We start from the raw sequence: 19,272 nt of genomic DNA on the forward strand, positions 1-19,272 counted from the left end.
AGAAGAACTTATCTCCAGCTGTCGAAGATAGAGCACAGAACGACAGGCTGCAAGTAAATTCCTGCAATCGGGTGAGTCATTGTGCCAATGGTCAAGGGATACTGGTTAAAAAAAACTTTGAAGTGCTGAAAGGATTGATTTTTTTTTTGAAGGCTCCCTGTAAAAAGGAACAGGAGGGCTTGGTTCCTCTCTCAGGCTGACCATTACAGAAGGTGCCCCATAGCAAAAGGTTCAGGAAACTTCCGAACACTGCAGAGTCTCCATTCATGCAGCCAAAGTTTTAAAAAATCATTAAATCACTCGAGCATGGCGAACATAAACAAACTCTAGAAAAATAAACAATTGAACTGTCTATTGAACAGCTGTGTAAACAGACAAGCTTTAGTGCTGCAAGCAAGATAAACAGAGAACACTGTGCCTGCTCCTCTTCATCAAAGTAGCCAGTCTAAACAACAGAAAATTTCTTAAAGGGAAACAGAACAGTCATAGAACAAGTCTTAAAGCAAGTTTTAAGCAAAAGAACAGCAGAAAGGTGAATGCCAAATTGCCCAGCATGAACTGGAAGGCCATTGATATCCTATCCAAGTTCAAACTTTTCAAACAGAGAATGCAGTTATGCTTCACAGACCAAATGATTGTAGAACCAGAGAAACAAGCTCTAAAAATACTGATTGTAGTTGGAAATGAGGGGTTGCACAGAATCAATGCCTCTAGCTTATCTGAAGAGGACCAGAAAGATATAGAAAGTGCTAGAAGATCAGCTCCGATTAAGAGTGAATTTTAGAATTCACCGTCTGGAACTGATGTCCTACAGGCAACAGACACAGGAATCAATAGATCAATTCGTCAGTACATGCCATAGTAAGGGCAATGAATGTGATTTTTCAGAAACTGAGCTGTCAGAGAGACTAATGGAGCTGATGATTGTCTCAACACCCATTGAGGCATTTCAGAAAGACCTCTTGGGGAAAAGGAAAGGTCACGGCACTGATGCGCTGTTGGAAGATGGCAGGAAATACAAAGCCATTGTAGCTGGACAACAGCATCTGCAAGCACTAGGTGAAGCCAACATTATTGGCACGATAACCAGGTCAAGAAAAGCAAACAAGCTGTGTGGTACATGTGGCTTGTATGATTTGTCCCACTCACTGCGAAGTCGTCCTGCATTTCAAGACCTTTGCAAGGCGTGTGGTGCAAAAAGACACTGGGCCCGTCTATGCAAGAAACCTGGCTCCAAAGATGCAGCCAGAAGTCACAGTAGGACACAAAACAAAGATGACAGATGCAGCAACAGGGCAACAGCAGCAAGGAAAACGCCAGACACATGCGTAAATGCAAGCCGATACACAAAATCCACTGCGAAACAGACCTGAGACAAGACTCGGAAAGGAGCAACTCTCCATCAGAAGACAAACAGGCATTTCACATTGTGAACCTGACACATTGTGTTGATGAGGTCAAACAACTGGAAGCTTTCACCACTATTAACATCATGTGTCCAAAGAAAGCTGGCAAACATACACTTAGGGTTAAGACTGACAACGGAGCCAGTGCAAATATCCTACCAGTCCAAATCCTGAAGGATATGTATTGGAGTCGTTCGAAATCAATAATACAACTGACAACTGCAAAGTTATCTGCATACTATGGGTCACCCATCCCTTGCAGTGGCACACTAATAATACAATGCAGCTATGGCAAATTGGCATGGAAACCACAAATATTTTACCTGGTAGACACGAGCGGTGGCAGGACTACCAGCGTGTAAGGACCTCAACATCATAACCAGCCACGAGCTCACCAAGGTACAAATTTCAGCAGAAGAGTCCAAGGGTATCCACATTGAGTCATGGTCCTTCCAGGATCTCAGTGGTTCTTGTTTGGAAAGTATCAGCCCTTCTCAGAGATGCCACACCAAGAGAATGAAGATCCAAACTCAGATGGTGAAAGTTCTTTGTCAACAGACAGTGTTTCCTCGCATTCCAGCAACTCAGAAGAAGAGATTGATATTGTCACTACTGAGAAGGAAAGGCTGGCAGTGGGGAGCATTAGCAAGGGGAAATCTCCAAGGACCAGAACCCACTCACAGATTCTGGCCAGCAGCAAACAGTGCAGTCTGGAAATCCAGCAACAGCGCAACTATGCTACGCCCTCACTTCTGCTCTCGGGAGAACCACCAGCAATTAGCCAAAATAGACAGGTACCTCCATGAGGCCAAGTGCTCCTCCTCCAACAAGTCCTCGACCTTGAGCCCCAGGTCTTCAGACACGGAGGATGAGGAGAGGTGAAGGACACATAACGTCCTGAAGAGACAGAGGAGGAATGAGTTGAAGCATCGTCTGTTGGCTCTTCAAGATGAGATGCCGGAACTTTCCAAGAATGACAAGGCCTCAAAAATGCTCATCTTGAGAAAAGCAACAGAGTATATTAGCAGGCTGAAGGCAGAGTAACAGAAACTAAATGCAGAGAGGGAGAAACTTCAGAAAAAACAGCAACAGAAGAGACCCAAATTCCCTGAACAAGAGTTGTCAAACTACTGAAATGATATACAGACTTTTAAGCCTCTGCACTTGTAGATTTCACAATCCCTATCCTTGTACCTGTAAATTTTATAATCTATATCCCATACAATTAACTTTATCTAAGTTTATGTGTTTTTACTTGTCGCATACGAGACTTATCTTTGGAAAGAAAGGAGATTTTGTATGATTGCCTTAAGAGTGATGTCCCTTTGAGATCTCACTATACTAATGAGCTAAGTACCAGAATGTAGTCATGTGACTCAAAGCCAGAGTCACTCTGCAACTGTAACACCCAGATGAAGGTTCTGTAAATAGTTTGCTCTGTACTGTATATACTTGTTTAGCTGATAATAAACCTATTAGAGATCTTCAGCATAATTGAACTCCATGCATCTCATTTATGTTACATCAGACAACATAAAGAACTTATTACAGGTGCCTTGGTTATTTGCTGTAGTGCATCTTGTGGATGGTATGCACTGCTGCCACTGTTTGTCGGTGGTAGAGGGAGTGAATGTTAAATGTTTGTGGATGGGGTGACAATCAAGCGGGCTGCTTTGTCCTTGAGTGTTGTTGGAGCGGCACACATCCAGGCAATTGGAGAGTATTCCATCACACTCCTGTCTTGTGCCTTGTAGATGGTGGACAGGCACTGGGAGACAGGAGGTGAGTTACTTGCCACAGAATTCCCAGCTTCTGACCTGCTCTTGTAGCCATAGCATTTATGTGGCTGGTCCAGTTCAGTTTTTGGTTAATGGTGACCCTGGTGACCCCCAGGATGTTGATAGTGGGGAATTCAGCGATGGTAATTGCATTGAATGGCAAGGGGAGATGGTTAGATTCTCTCTTGTTTAAGATGGTCATTGCCTGGCACTTGTGTGGCATGAATGTTACTTGCCATTGTTCAGCCCAAGCCTGGAGGTTGTCCAGGTCTTGCTGCATATGGACAAGGGCTGTTTCAGTATCTGAGGAGTTACGAATGGTGCTGAACATTGTGCAATCATCAGCAAACATCCCCACTTCTGATCTTATGATAGAGGGAAGGTCACTGATGAAGCAGCTGAAGATGGTTGGGCCTAGGACACAACCCTGAGAAACTCCTGCAGTGATGTCTTGGAGCTGAAATGATTGAAAGATAGCCCATGAGGAATAATAGAAATGGCACAAAATGACATTCATGAATTTGGAGGTGCTCTTCAGAAGCAGATGGTGAATGCACATTTTTGGGTCAGAACAGATAGCATGTTGCAATGCTGTCAGGCCTGGGAGTATTTGATACTGACCCTCTGTGCAAATTGGAGACAAAACCTGTTCCCATTGATTGAGCTATAAACAATGTTGGCTTCAAGGGTAATGGACATAAATGCCCTGATATTAATTGGGCGCCAGGGAGGATGCAGGGAAGACCTAAATGGCTGAAGAACCCGGCACAGCCAGGGACGTGGAGGCCCTTCTGAGCTTACCTCGAGGACCTCGTTAATATATTATAGGGCCGCCTCCCTCCTGGCAGCCAGCCAAATGGACAGCCTGGCCGGCGGGCAAGAAGGACCGCTGGCGGCAGGAGGCAGCAACCAGGAACCTTTGGGTCAGTCCCCAGCATTGAGAAGGAAGCATCAGCAATTAGGCGGGCTGTGGGGAGGTCGGTAATCATGAAGTATGGGAGGAGATTGGCATCGGAAAGGATAGGGCAAGGTCAGCGACCGGGAGAGATGTTAGGGGAGGCCAAAGGTTTTCTTGTGGGGCATGCAGCGGGGAGGGTGGGTGGGTGCACTCCTGGTCCTCCTGACCCACAAGTGGTGTGAAAAGAACCATTTACCTTGGAGAGCCACCAGCTCCTGCCTTGATCAACTGCTGGAAAACACCTAGCTCGGGCCTCCCCCACAGTTACCATTAAATTTAAGTCACAGCACCAATGATGTCATTAGGCCACATTTTATTATGTTAATTACACTTCTGCCTGCCTTTTGAGGGAGACTCAATCATGGTCTGATTTCTGTAATTGAAAATTTAAAGGGTGTGGGCAGAATGTCAAGTTGATCAAACCTGATATTTCAACCCCACCGCACCAAACCTTCTCCCTCCTTTCCTGGTGATTAAATTTGAGGACAGTATTTTCATAGTAACCAAAGCATTAAAGCACTCAGTACATCCTACCTCAATTTCCTGATATGAGCTATTGATCATGGCAATCAGCATGTTGAGCAAGACCACCACCATAGTAACATTGTATATTCCGTATAAAACATATCCAATGTTCTCAATGAATTTGTGGTCATATTTGAGGACAACAGAAGATACTTCAGACAAACCAAAGATTGACCAAAATAGCGTCTTGAAACTTTCTTCAACACTGAGGAAGGAAATAGATTTAAATTTATTAGATGTCATTGTGACAGTATACTTTGTTAAACTGTTAATAATTTAAAATATGTTTGAAAAGATAAGACCTGATTGTTATACTACATAATAGGCACATAAAATTTATTTGCAGGTAAAATACTTTAAAATTTAGCTTTTTAATAAAGTTGTTTAAAATTAAGTTTTTTATTTGGCTTCCTTCTGTTTTCTACCCTAATGTTAACTAACAATGGTAGAACATTATGGTCACTAAATTATAAATGTTCCCTCAGTTGTACTTTGCTTATTGCACCTCCTCATTCATTAAAACTAAAATCCAAAATTGCATTACCCTTTGTGGATTCTTTAACATACTCTTTTTGAGATAAGTCACCTTAGCATCACTACTGAAGACTTGGCTCTCATTTGTCATCGTCTCCCATAAAACGGCATCAACCTCCCTTTGATATGTATTTGCATATTCTTATTATTAAGGTTTTCCCTTTACTGTCCTTAATTTTATTCAAATAGGTTCAGTACCACTTCCAGCATCCAGCTCCATTGTAAAAAGTCGCTCTTTCAAACATAATGTCACCCCATATCCTGCCTTACCCATACAAAACCCTGCATGTTAACTCTGCAATCTTCACAGAATTGTTATATCACTAAAGGAGGCCATTCAGCCCATTGTGTCTGCACCGGCTCTCTGAAAGAGCAATTCACCTACTGCCACTCCCCTGCCTTCTCCCCATAACCCTGCACATGCTTCCTTTTCAGATAACAGTGTAATTCCCTTTTGAAGGCCTCTATTGAATCTGCCTGCACCGCACTCTTAGGCAATGCTTACCATAGCTTAACCACTCACTGTGTGAAAAGTTTTTCTCATGTCACCATTGCTTCTGTTGGCAATTACTTTAAATCTGTGCCCTCTTGTTCTTGACCCTTTCACAAGTGGGAACAATTTCTTCCTATCTACTCTGTCCAGACCCCTCATGATTTTGAATACCTCTATCAAATCACCTCTCACTCTCTTCTCCAAAGAAAACAGTCCTAACTTCTCCAGTCTATCTCTGTAACAGAAGTTCCTCATCCCTGGAAACATTCTTGTCATAGCTCATAGTGCTACAGCACTGAAACAGGCCCTTCAGCCCACCAAGTCTGTGCCAACCAACAACCACCTATTAATACTAATCCTACATTAATCCCATATTCCCTACTACATCCCCACCATTCTCCTATCACCTACCTACACTAGGGCCAATTTACAATGGCCAATTTACTTATCAACCTGCAAGTCTTTGGCTGTGGGAGGAAACCAGAGCACCTGGCAGAAACCCACATGGTCACAGGGAGAACTTGCAAACTCCACACAGGCAGTACCCAGAACTGAACCCAGGTCACTGGAGCTGTGAGGCTGCGGTGCTAACCACTGCACCACTGTGTCACCCTAAATCTTTTCTGCACTCTGTCCAATGCCTTTACATCTTTTCTAAAGTGCGGCGCCCAGAACTGGACACAATACTCCAGCTGAGGCCAAATTAGTATCTTCTATAAGTTCAGCATAATCTCCTTGCTCTAGTATTCTTTGCCCCTAATACTAAAGCTTAGGATACTGTATGCTTTATTAGCCACTCTCCCAACCTGTCCTGCCACCTTCAATGACTTACACACATTTACACCCAGATCCCTCTGCTCCTGCACCTCCTTTAGAATTGTACCCTTTATTTTATATTGTCTCTCCATGTTCTTCCTACCAAAATTAATCACTTCACATTTCTCTGCATTGAACTTCGTCTGCCACTTGTCCACCCATGCTACCAACTTGTCTATGTCCTTTTTTAAGTTCTGCACTATCCTCCTCACAGTTCACAATGCTTCCAAGTTTCATATCATCTGCAAATTTTGAAACTGTGCCCTGTACACCAAGGTCTAGGTCATTAATTTATATCAGGAAGAGCGAGGGTCCCAACACTGACCCCTTTGGAACTCCACTACAAGCATTCCTTCAGCCCGCAAAACATCCATTAACTACTACTCTCTGTTTCCTGTCACTCAGCCAATGTTGTATCCATGTTGCTACTGTCCCTTTTATTCCATGAGCTATAACTTTGCTCACAAGTCTGTTGTGCGGCACTGTATCAAATACCTTTTGGAAGTCCATGTACACCACATCAACAGAATTGCCCTCATCAACCTTCTCTGTTACCTCTTCAAAAAACTCCAGCAAGTTAGTCAACCAGGATTTTCCCTTAACAAATCCATGCTGGCTTTCCTTAATTAGCCCGCATTTGTCCATGTGACTATTAACTTCATCCCAAGTTATTGTTTCTAGAAGTTTTCCCACCACTATAACTTCCCTCAGTATCCTTGGATGCATCTCATCTGGGTCTGGTGCTTTCTCAACTTTAAGTATAGATAGCCTATCTAAAACCTCCCCCTTATCAATTTTAAATCCTTCTGGTGCATTAATTGCCACCTTTTTCACCGTGGCCTGGGTAACATCTACTTCCTTGGTAAAAACAGATACAAAGTTTGCATTTAATACTTCAGCTATTCCCAATGCCTCCATGTGTAAATCCCCTTATTGGTCCCTAATCAGCCCAATTCCTCCTTTTACCACCTTTTTACAATTTATATGTTAATAGAAGACTTTGGGATTCCCTTTTATGTTAGCTGCCAGTCTCTTTTCATTCTCTCTCTTTTCTTCTTTTACTTGCTTTTTCACTGCCCCTCTGAACCGTCTATATTCAGCCTGGTTCTTCATTTGATTTCAAACAGATTTCATTCACTCCTATAAATATTAATTTCCTCCCTATGGGCTGAATTTTCAAGCACCACCGACTTTGGGAACGGAGGCATACAGAGCCCAAAAATTACAAGGCAGCCAGGGTGCCAGCTTCTGACCCCGTTCCTGACATCGGCCATTTTGGTGATGCATGTCCAGGGCCTGGGAAGGCCGCCCACCCCCCTGAGGTGGGCAGGCAATTAGGCTCATTAAGATTTTCCAGTTTACCTCCAGTTTCCCAATGCGACAGAGGGCAGATGCACTGCCTGGAGTTGGGCACCCAGTGGCAGGCTGAGGTGCCAGCGCTCCTGGCAGGCCTACAGGTCCTCTTTGCCTGCCTGGGTGGGGTTACAGTCAAAGGCTACCCTGCAGAGGGGCTCCCTCCACCAAAACACAGTGGTGGCTGTAGTATAAGGATGTAAAGGGTTAATGCTGAAGACAGTGTGAGTAACCCCTCCCAATGTAAGAGTGATGATGTCATTGTCACATGAGGTTAGGCTGGAGAGAAGAGAGAGCAGCACGAAGGATGCTAACTTAGGAGGCTTGATGAGAGTGTATATATTATTATGTAAATAATAAACTATTCTTAGTTGACCTTATCCTGAGTCTGAGACTTTCTCCAGAACGTCCCTGTTATGCTACTAAATACAATAACTCACAACACGTTGGCACTTGATCAAATGGCCAAGAAAATTAGAAGATCTCCCTACCTCATGGAGAAGCGCCAGGGGAACAGCAGATCTAGTCGAGGGACTGCAACAAACTCAGGAGTTGCTCCATAGCCACAGATGATGCGGACAGCCTCTCAGACCGCACCACAAAAGCGTGGGTATCTGCATTGGTACATCCAGGTCAGTGATCGGGTCTGAGTTTCAGCACCAGGCGACAGTCCAGGATTGGGTAAGAGATTTGTACAGAGGCTACTAACAGTAACGGTGGACTGGACCAAAGTTTCAGATAGGGAAGTCGCTCTCAGGGGAAGAGATGACTTGGGAGTCAGCTGGAGTCGGCAGCCATTGCTCAGCCAGACCGTGAAAAGAAAACGTGGGAAAGGTTGGAAAACGCGGGAAATCCCCAAAAGACTGCAAAAAAACTCCATTCAAGCCTGCGAGATTTTAAAACAAAGGGGAACACTCTAAAAAGCCTTACCAGAGTAAAGAAAGTAATATGGATACAAAATTCGGAATGCCAGAAAGTTTTCAAGATCTAGAAGGACCCAATCAGGTTCAAAATTGTCTTATTTGGAGGAAAAGATTCCTAAGGTTTAGGATTGTTTCCCAACTCCATACCAAGTCAGAAGTTGAACAGGTCAACATCCTTTTATATTCAGTAGATGCGACTGCAGACAACATAATTGTGAGGCAAGGGGTAAATAAGGCTTCTGATAAATTTGAAGATGTCCTTCAAGCTTTTGATAAATATCTTCACAGCAATAAAATCCTGGAAAGGGCCAAATTTAATAAATGGGGCGCAGAAGATTGGCAAATCTGTTGCGAATATGGTGAATTAAAGGCAGAACTCTTCAGAGACAGAATAGTTGTCAGCATAATTGAAGAATCTTTGTCAGAGCTTTTGCAGTCAATAGAGGATCTTACACTTGAAAAGGCCATTCACCTTGTAAGACAGGCTGAAGTTCACAAACAAAATAGGGTCATTCTGTGGGCTGAAGACAAGCCATGGATGAGAAGTCCAGCAATGGTACAGGTTGTGAAGCCAAGGTCTGAGAAACACTTTGTGGTAAAGAAGACACACACAGGTGAGAAGATGCATGATACCGGGAAACCGTGCCAATGCTGTGAAGCCAGGAAGACCCACAGTGGTAAAAAGACTGGACATTATGGGAAAATTTGCAATTGCAAAACTTCTTCACTCAAGAGTGCAAAGCAGAAGACTTTCACACAGAGAGCAAGTGCATCAGTGTCCAGAAGATAAAACACCAGGAGATTTCCTAGGAGAAATAAATGACCCAAATCAAGGATTCTGGACGGCCAACATCTACGTAAATGGGAACCTCACGAATTTTAAACTGGATTCAGGTGCTAGTGTCACAGTTCTGTCAGACCAAGAGCCATGGTTGGTGAAACATTGCCGACAACCAGCGGATACACAGTTGCATGGTCCAGGCAGGACACAACTGAGAGTAAAAGGCAAACTCTCCAACACAGAGGGAGACAAATCATGGAGAGCTCATATGTCTTGTATAATCAAGAATTTTCTTTACTAAGTAGAAAAGCATGCTTTGACCTGTATTTGATCAAGAAGATAGAAAAAGTCAAGAAAACGGCTAAAGAATCACTTCCAAACAGAATACCCGAAGCTGTTCACAGGGCTCAGAATACTCAAGATGGAGTACAGAATCACACTCAAGGAAGGGGCCAGGCCAGTGTGTATCTTTACACCCAGAAAGATACAAAAGAGGCGACTTGATTGAAACATATAAGATCCTGAGGGGTCTTGACAGGGCAGATGTGGAAAGGATGTTTCCTCTTGTGGGAGAATCTAGAACCAGGGGTCACTGTTTACAAATAAGGGGTCTCCCATTTAAGACAGTGATGAGGAGAGATTTTTTCTCTCAGAGGGTCGTGAGTCTTTGGAACTCTCTTCCTCAAAAGGCAGTGGAAGCAGAGTCTTTGAATATATTTAAGGCAGAGGTAGATAGATTCTTGATTAGCAAGGGGGGGGTGAAAAGTTATCAGGGGTAGGTGGTAATGTGGAGAAATCAGTTCAGCCATGAACATACTGAATGGTGGAGCAGGCTCAAGGGGCCAAGTGACCTACACCTGCTCCTAATTCATATGTTCGTATACCTCATCCATTATTTAGCCGAGATCAAGACCAATTGGAAGAGATAACAATAATGGGCATTACCTCCCCTGTAACACAACCAACAGAAGAGAGTTCAGCCATGGTTCGTGTCCCAAAACAGAATGGAACTCTGTGCATTTGCGTGGATTTAACACAGCTCAACAAAGCAGTAGCGCATGACATTCAACCAATGTCCACAGTTGATGACAGCTTAGCGAAACTCTCTCAGAAGACCATGTTTACAAAACTCAATGCCAGTAGTGGGTTTTGACAGGTACCCCTGGATGAGACCTCAAGATTATTGACTACATTTATACCCCTTTTGGAAGATTTTGTTTTAATAGGTTTCCCTTTGGAATAACTTCTGCACCAGAGATCTTTCAAAGGTCTATGTCTAACATCTTAGAAGGGCTCAAAGGAGTTATTTGTCACATGGTTGACAATGGACAGTCAGTAGAGGAACATGACCAAAGAGTCTGAACAGTTCGACAGCAACTTCAAGACGCAAGACTTACTCTGTACGAGAAGTGCGAATTTTCCAAGACTTGAATTTGTTTCTTGGGACATAGTGAGCAGAGAAGGTATAATGGCAGATCCACAGAAGACAAGAACCATTACAGAATTTCCTACTCCTACTACTGCTCAGAGATTCCTGGGCATGTTAAACCAACTAGCAAAGTTTCTACCTTACTTAGCACAGATAACTGATCTGCTAAGACAACACCTCAGAAAACAGCAAGCATTGTGTTGGAATTCCCACCAGGAACAAGCATTCAGGAGAATAAAAGAGATGCTTATATCAGTGGACATTTTGGCACACTACAACCCTACGCTACCTATGACGATAGCGGTAGACGCCACCTCAACTGGGTTAGGGGACCGCTGTTTTTCAGGAACAACCTGATGTTTCCCGTAGGCTGATATTCTATACATCAATTGCTTTGTCAGACACAGAGAGCCAGCATGCAGTCATAGAAAAAGAAGCGCTAGCCATTACTTGGGCATGTGAAAAAGTTTCCAACTACATCGTTGGATTGAGTGGCATCATCAAGACAGACCATGAACCTTTGGTATCTTTGTTAGACAAGAAGGAGATTTAAAAATGCCTCCACGAATATAAAGATTCCATCTACGGTTGATGGGATACATATGGGACAGTATACGTCCAAGGGAAGTTGCAATCGTCAGCCAATGCGCTTTCCAGATCAACAGTAGTTCATCCAAGACAGGAGGATGGGAATTCTGTATGCGAGATAGAATCATATTCCTAACATACAGCACAAAATTGGCCAGTGAGCACACAGAAATTGTGGGAAATACGGCATGCCCAAAAAGTGACAAGGACTGTAGTCGCATAAGGCAGTATTGCCACAAGAACGTCCAGGTGGGAGAACAATGACAACATTTTATGAGTATTGGAAATACTTTACCATTATAGACAACTTGTTAACATACAACGACGGACTAGTCATTCCTAGTCCACCGAGATCAGAAATCTTGAATCATTTGCACCAAGGCCATTTGGGTATAACCAAGTGCAGAGCGAGGGCACAATCTTCGGTATGGTGGCCTGGAATATCTAAGGATATCGAGAACGTGATCCAAAACTGTCAGACATGTGCAGTACAGAGACCAGAACAGCTTCCAACCACACCATGGAAACGGCTGAGTATGGATTTAATTATGTTCAACGGGAAATCATACATGATCATCATCGATTACTTCTCAAGGTGGATAGAAGTCAGAAGATTGCATTCTAAAGAGCCCGCCTGCTCTTACTGATCTTGAAAAGGGTACAGCGCAGATTTGCCAGATTGAGACCAGAGCTTAAAGAGTTAAATTATGCGACAGGTTGCATCAACTTGGTTGTTTTCTTTTGAATTTAGACGATCAAGGGATGATCTAAACAAGGTATTATAATGATGAAGGTATTCAATAGGGTAGTTACAGAGAAGCTATTTCCTCTGGTGGGGGAATCCGGAACAAAATGGCATAATTAAAGCTGGGCCATTTAGGAGCGAAATCAGGAACATTTTTGTTAAGTCAGGGTATCAAGGGATATTGAACAAATATGGGTAAATGGAATTGAGATCAGGCATAATCATAGAATAGAATCATAGAAAAGTTACGGCACAGAAGGGGGCTATCCAGCCCATCGTGTCTGCACCTGCTGAAAAAACTAGCTGCCCAATTTAATCCCACCTTCCAGCATTTGGTCCATAGCCTTGTGGGTTACAGCACTTCAGGTGCATGTTCAGGTACCTTTTAAAAGAGTTGAGGGTTTCTGCCTCCACCATCGATCCAGGCTGTGAATTCCAGACACCCACCACCTTCTGGATGAATAAGTATTTCCTAATGTTCCCTCTAATCCTTCTACCAATCATCTTTAATCTGTGCACACTGGTAATTGACCTCTCCACTAGGGGAAACAGGTCCTTCCTGTCTACTCTATCTAGGCCCCTCATAAATTTGTATACTCAATTAAGTCAACCCTCAGCCTCTTCTGTTCTAAGGAAAACAACCCTAGCTGATCCAATCTTTCCTCATAGCTGCAAATTTCAAGCCCTGGCAACATTCTTGTAAATCTCCTCTGTACTCTCTAATCTAGAAGGGCTAAAAGGCCTACTCCTGTTGCCATGTACCTAAGAAACTGAGGCATATTGTTCTCATTGCCAACCTGCCTTGAAAGCAGCTGGCTCAGATTTGAGTCCTTCCTGATCTGTGATTAGGCTAATTGAGTTATATAAATTGGGCAGGATCGGGGACTTGAGCATAAATTACATTAGCATAGAACTAGGTTAGATGTCAGGAAATGTTTGTTTTCTCAGAGGGTCATTGACCTTTGGAACAAGTTATCAGCTCTTGCAGTGAGTGCGGACTTGCTACAAGAGTTCAAAAGTACCCTGGACGAGTTCCTAACTGTGGCTGACATTACAGTGTACAACGAGTAGGTGGAGTATTGGGAGGCGTAACTCTCAGAATCTGGTAATCGCCTTTTGGGACTGCAGAGAAATTTTCTAGATTTTTCTCTTGAAATAGCCAAGGGATTTTTCTTTTCCTTTTGCCTCCCCCAGGAGATTACGTTGTTGCTGGTGGATTGGCAGGAGGCAGGGGCAAGGAGGAGGAGGTCACCATGTTGAGTTGCACCATACCAGAATGGTGCAGTCTTAATGGACCAGCTGGCCTTTTCTTGCTCATCATTTTCAGATGTTCATATGACATTTTTCATCAATCAACTTTAAATTTGCAATCTCTGTAGGTTAATGTGAAATCAGAAATATGCAGTACAAGTGCTTTTTGGAATTACAGAGTTAAGACATTTTAGGGGCACTTTTAACTATCATGCAGATGGATGCTGGAGCACCTAGGTCATTCTCCCGATCTCCCCCACCAGGAGTCCTGGTTTATTTTGAGAGCTGTGTCTCATGCAGTTGGCAAACTGCTCATTCTGAGTGGAGTTCTTGCTTCAGTTTGCCAGCTACAGAATGGCACAATATTTGAAGGCCCAAAAGCTGGCAGGACTATATTCTGAAGGGAAGGGGCAATCGTGGACACCCTAGGGCAGCAAACACCCACATTGTTCTTGCGAAGGTCAGAGGAGAACTCCAGCTCCTTTTCTTTCATAAAAAGTAATTTTAGATTGACCTTTTTGGGACCTCTTTCTGCCTTTGACCGCCAGGTTTTACTGAACGGAGCAACCACGATCCATGCACTGACTAGTTGGGACTCAAAAGTTCATCATCATTGCTCAATGAGGCTCCTACCTAAGTTAAATGGTGGTGAAGTGGGATCAGACAATGGGAAATTGATCACCACAATTTTAACCCTGTTTTCACCAGACAGCGGGAGTTAAAATTGCCCCTATTGATAAGGCAAACGTGAAGGTGCTTCACTCTACATCTACCCATATCTGTACATGCCTTGGCATGCTTACACAGGGTGCCTAAGTTATTTGATTAACACTGATATCTATCATTCTGCCAAGCAAAAGAAATATAATTATGTTATAAAAAAGGGCCCTGTTGATAAGATTTTCTCTTTAAGTAATCAGATTTATCAGAAGATCAAGGATTTGGCAGTGTTGAAAGGTGCACATTGGCGTAACAGTTTGGAGTGCCCGTATACTGCAGCATGAAGCAGTACTAGGTTAGATGTACTAGGTTAGATGTACATTCAATTCCCCACCCTGGTACGTTTCCATTTACATCTCCATCCATGTGGGTATGTACCAAATAGACGTTTAGTGCGGCCTCACTGAAAAATCATAAGGAAATTCACCCGATCCCCCTATTACTCTTATGCACCTTGCAGAAGTTGATTTATAGTGGCATTAGCAGAGGGCTGAAAATAGGTGCCGTGTATGTCTTCTCAGACAAAGTTGGTGTGTGATCTGGAGAAACCAGGGAAGAGGAGAAAGCTAGAGGGAATGTTGTTACATTATAATCATATTAAATAAATTAACAAAATTTATACTCACGTTGTGAAGGCTGGATTTACTTTTGCACCAAGATAGTAGGAATACAGGATGAACATCCCAATCATGAAAGCAAGAAACACCATTATAAAAATGACCATGAATTTGAATATGTCTTTCACCGTCCTTCCAAGGGAAATTTGTAATGGACCAAAGCTTTCATTTGCAGGCAGGATATAAGCGATTCGTGAAAAACTAAGGACAACAGCTATTGCATAGAGACCTTCCGATATGATCTGAGGATCAGAGGGAACCCATCTATCTCTGGCTAAAAAGATAAGAGAAAAATTGTTAGCATAAGAATTACTAAATGTTATGCTTCTGTTTGAAATCACTACAGACTCCATCCCTTTCAAGAAATCAGAATCATTTCTGCATCACATTCTAAAATAATATAAAATTATAATATTTTATGTTATGAATCCTGACTGTGAGCATATGCAAAGTAATGAAGTAATGAAATAGTAAAAGCCTTTAGGTATTCACATGGAGAAAAATGGACAGAATTTGCTGGAGAGACACAACAAGTCAGGTAGCATCTGTGGAGAGAGAAACAGGTTTAGCGTTTCAGGTCAATGACCTTTTGTCAGTTCTGGCCAGGTCATTGATGTGAAATGTTAACCCTATGATTCTCTCTCCACAGATGCTGCCTGACTCACTGAATGTTTCCAGCATTTTCTGTTTTTATTTCAGATTTGCTTTTGAGAGAATAATGGATATCCAAGAGGAGGTCACATAGAGTGAAACAGGTTAACATTTCTGTAATTTGAAAGCCATACAGAAAAACAGAGAAATATATACAGAATAATAAGGAGACTAATATGCTATTATTAGACTTTAGTGGATCAGTTTTTCTCCTTGGTGCAGGGTCACTGGCCACTCCTGTTAATGGACCTCATGTTCCCTACAAACTAAAGTATCTTTACCAGCTCAAAATCTAGGTAAATCTAGTGAACCCTTGTCAATAGGTTCTGGTTTATTAGAATATAGCATGTGCTGCCCTTGGTCTTCTCATCTTTGGAAGACAGAAGAATATACAATGTCAGACAGTAGCTCAGGTTTTAAACCAACTGATTAATTTATTTAACATTTGATAGATAAATGAATGGCACTCAGTACTGACAGTATACTTATAGTAATTATGCTTGAAATGTCAAAATATGAATGATGTTCCTCCTGCCCTAACCTCAGCATAAAATAGATCCTTGAAATATGATTGCTCACTCTTTACATTGTGAATTGTTACCGTAGAGCTTCGTATTAGTCTAGTAACTCTGCATGGCTTCAGAATGACTACTGATTGGAAGAAAGCCAACCACATATACACTCTTCAAAATCCTTTGAAGATAAGTTGAAACAAAGGACATTAAAAACTGTATCTCTCATAACTATATTAGCTGATCAGCATTGTCAAGTTGCCAGTTACATAGAATGTCTATTACAGCCACTATAAATGATGTGTGATTGCTAAAAATTAACATTGTCTCACTAGCTACCAGTGATACTGATGAGTAGAATGGCACCAATGTTTGCATTCAATAGACATTGGCATATTAAGCCCCACCCCACCCCCAACCCCACCCTTCACCACAACTGAAATATATCTCAACACATAGGGCTGGATTTCTCTTAATCCATCCCTACGAGAGCAGGACCTGCTTCAGTTAAGGATCATTAACTATTTGAGGCAGACTCACAATGGGATTTCTGCCAGCAAGCAGCAGACCATCTGTGGGCCACAGGAAGATTTAAACAGCATTGCAGTAGCACAACCTGAGAGAGCAGACATTTAAGGTCTCATTTGAAAGATAGCACCTCCAACAGTGCAAAACTCCCTCAATACTGCACTGGAGTATCAGCCTATATTGTGTGCTCAGATATCTGGAGTGGAACTTGAATCCACATAAAACACTAGTTTCGGCCCCAGCTGCAGTGTTATCTTGAATCCTAGGTACCACATCTCAGGAAGGACGTGAAGTCTGTTCGAATGAAAGGTCACAGACCTGAAACGTTAACTCCGCTTCTCTCTCCACAGATGCTGCCTGACCTGTTGAGTATTTCCAGCATTTCTGTTTTTATTTCGGATTTCCAGCATCTGCTGTATTTTGCTTTTATTTTAGTGGCTACTGCAAACAGGGTTTAGTTGGCGGGTGGAAAATCAATGTCAGGGCATTGGTAGGCTTCACTGCCTGAATTTTCTGACAGTTTCCACTGCTAATTTAGGCAGAATAATGCAGGAAAATACAAGACATGATGGCCTGGATTTTATGATAGGAATAATGGTGAAGTGATCAGCTCTCATTTTTATTATGGAGTAAATTTGACAGCAAATTCCGACGTCTGCACATGCACAGTTTAGTTTAGTTTAGTTTAGAGATACAGCACTGAAACAGGCCCTTCGGCCCACCGAGTCTGTGCCGACCATCAACCACCCATTTATACTAATCCTACACTAATCCCATATTCCTACCACATCCCCACCTGTCCCTATATTTCCCTGCCACCTACCTATACTAGTGGCAATTTATAATGGCCAATTTACCTAAACGTAGAAATCAGGAAGCTTCTATTTGATTTGCCCTGCTCCTCCACAAGTTTCACTAAAGCAGTAGTCCGCCAAGAGATGTGGCAAACACATGAATGACATCAAGTTGCAGCACTTATCCACTAAACAGGCCAGCAATTTTAGAGTTTGTCTATACAAATGTAAATGAATTTTTAACAGTGTGATAAACCTTAATTACTAACAAACATCCTCTCTGGCATAGAAAATGTACTTTTGGAAGTGTGAAGTCTCATTCCTTCAGGTTTCAATTATTAAAAAGTTAAAAAAAAATTCTTTCTGTCCATTTTTCGTTGGGGGGGGGAAGGGGGATGCCGAAAGGTCAGTGGTGAGCCTGCCTCCACCGGGCCTGGGGAGCCAGACCGGATTTTATGCTCCCCCGGCCCTCAATTGGTCTTGGGTGGGACTTCTACCTCCTTGAGGCAGGAATTCCTGCCTAATGGAGTTGCCGGCCAATCAGCGAGCTGGCAGCTCTTAGTCCCAGCAGCGCCACTGGGAGTGGTGGCCACTGCTGGGACTGCACCCAGCCATCGGAAGACAATGAAGGATGGCCCAGGAAAAAAGTTAAGTTTTTAGGGCCTCGCCAGGGACAATCGGCTGTGCCCCAGTGAGGCAATGGGGGTTGGTTGGGGAGGGGCGGGGGGATCGTTGTGCATTGAGGCAGTTGGGGCTTTGGGGGTGGCCCTCGTTGGGCACAGGGTGTCCGATCAGGAGGGCCCACACTCCCAGCCCTCAAAAAGTCTGCCTGCTTTCATCAAGTGAGGTATTTGAGGACTCAGCCGCACACTAGCCAAAGGTAATATACCCGTTGCAGCAGGTGGAGGCCCTTAAGTGCCAGTTACTTGGCCACTTTAGGGCCTTGATTGGCCTGGGGCAGGCGGGCCATTTCTGCCACTGCTGCCCAATGTAAATTGGCAACAGGGGTAGGAGGGGGTCGGGAACGGCTCCCTCCCCCTACCTCCCACTCAATTTTACGCCCACCCCGCCACCAGCCCGTTCATTTGGGGGGGGGTGTAAAATTCCAGCCTAAATCTCATCTTTCTCTCCTTCACTTTATTTTTCTTTCTGTACCATCATTTTACATTGAGTTAAATATTCTAAGCTACAGGGCGTGAAATCCATTCGCATAGCGTTGCTAGGCGCTAGAGTTGTAGCACAGGAGGCAGCAATGGCTGCTTCCCATGCATCACGTACGACGTGAGTCAACTGGTGTGGCACACGCAGCTGCAATCCCTGCGTTTACCCGAAATCGCTGAATAATGCTCGATCGTGACATCACTGACATCAATGGGCTGATGCAACCCCATCACTGATGGTCAAAGAATGTGCAGGCAATGCCTTCATTATTTACACCTGAAACAAGAAATGTTAGAAAGCAAGATGTCCTTGTTCAGGTGCTATTTAAAAGGCCACTCAAGGTGCAGCTGAGGTACATTTGACATATTTGCGCTCAACAAAGTTGGTGGCAGCACTGTGTTGTGTTGATGGAGGAGATTGGAGGCTTTTGCTGACCATAGAAAGGCAGAAAATAACATTTGCTGCAGAGGTATAGAGGCAGTAGATGCAGTGTCACTTGCAGGACATGCAGAGGAGGAGACAGAGAGGGAATCCTCTATGAGGATGCAGGAGAAAGACCTGCCCAGAGAGTGTTTTCCAGGACCACCTGTCCTACATTGCAATGAGTCAGAAGCAGTGCCTCAGGACCCTTCACTTCTTTAAGGAGGTAGTGATGGAGTTGTGTCACCTTCTTCACAATGACTTGGAGCCTCAAACCAGGGCAAGGACG

General features: G+C 43.3%; 1 protein-coding gene across 1 annotated transcript in view; it reads right to left on the reverse strand.

The window, feature by feature from the left end:
* LOC137371896 (short transient receptor potential channel 3-like) overlaps positions 1–19,272 on the reverse strand; it is a 148,722-nt gene that overhangs the window by 51,575 nt on the left and 77,875 nt on the right. Inside the window, exons 6-7 of the mRNA XM_068034941.1 lie at positions 14,927–15,191; positions 4,677–4,872 (exon numbers count right to left, since the gene is read on the reverse strand). Coding sequence (XP_067891042.1) covers positions 4,677–4,872; positions 14,927–15,191 — 461 coding nt within the window. The remainder of the gene's footprint in view (positions 1–4,676; positions 4,873–14,926; positions 15,192–19,272) is intronic.

Source organism: Heterodontus francisci, chromosome 1 (genome assembly GCF_036365525.1).
Source record: "Heterodontus francisci isolate sHetFra1 chromosome 1, sHetFra1.hap1, whole genome shotgun sequence".
NCBI lineage: Eukaryota > Metazoa > Chordata > Chondrichthyes > Heterodontiformes > Heterodontidae > Heterodontus > Heterodontus francisci.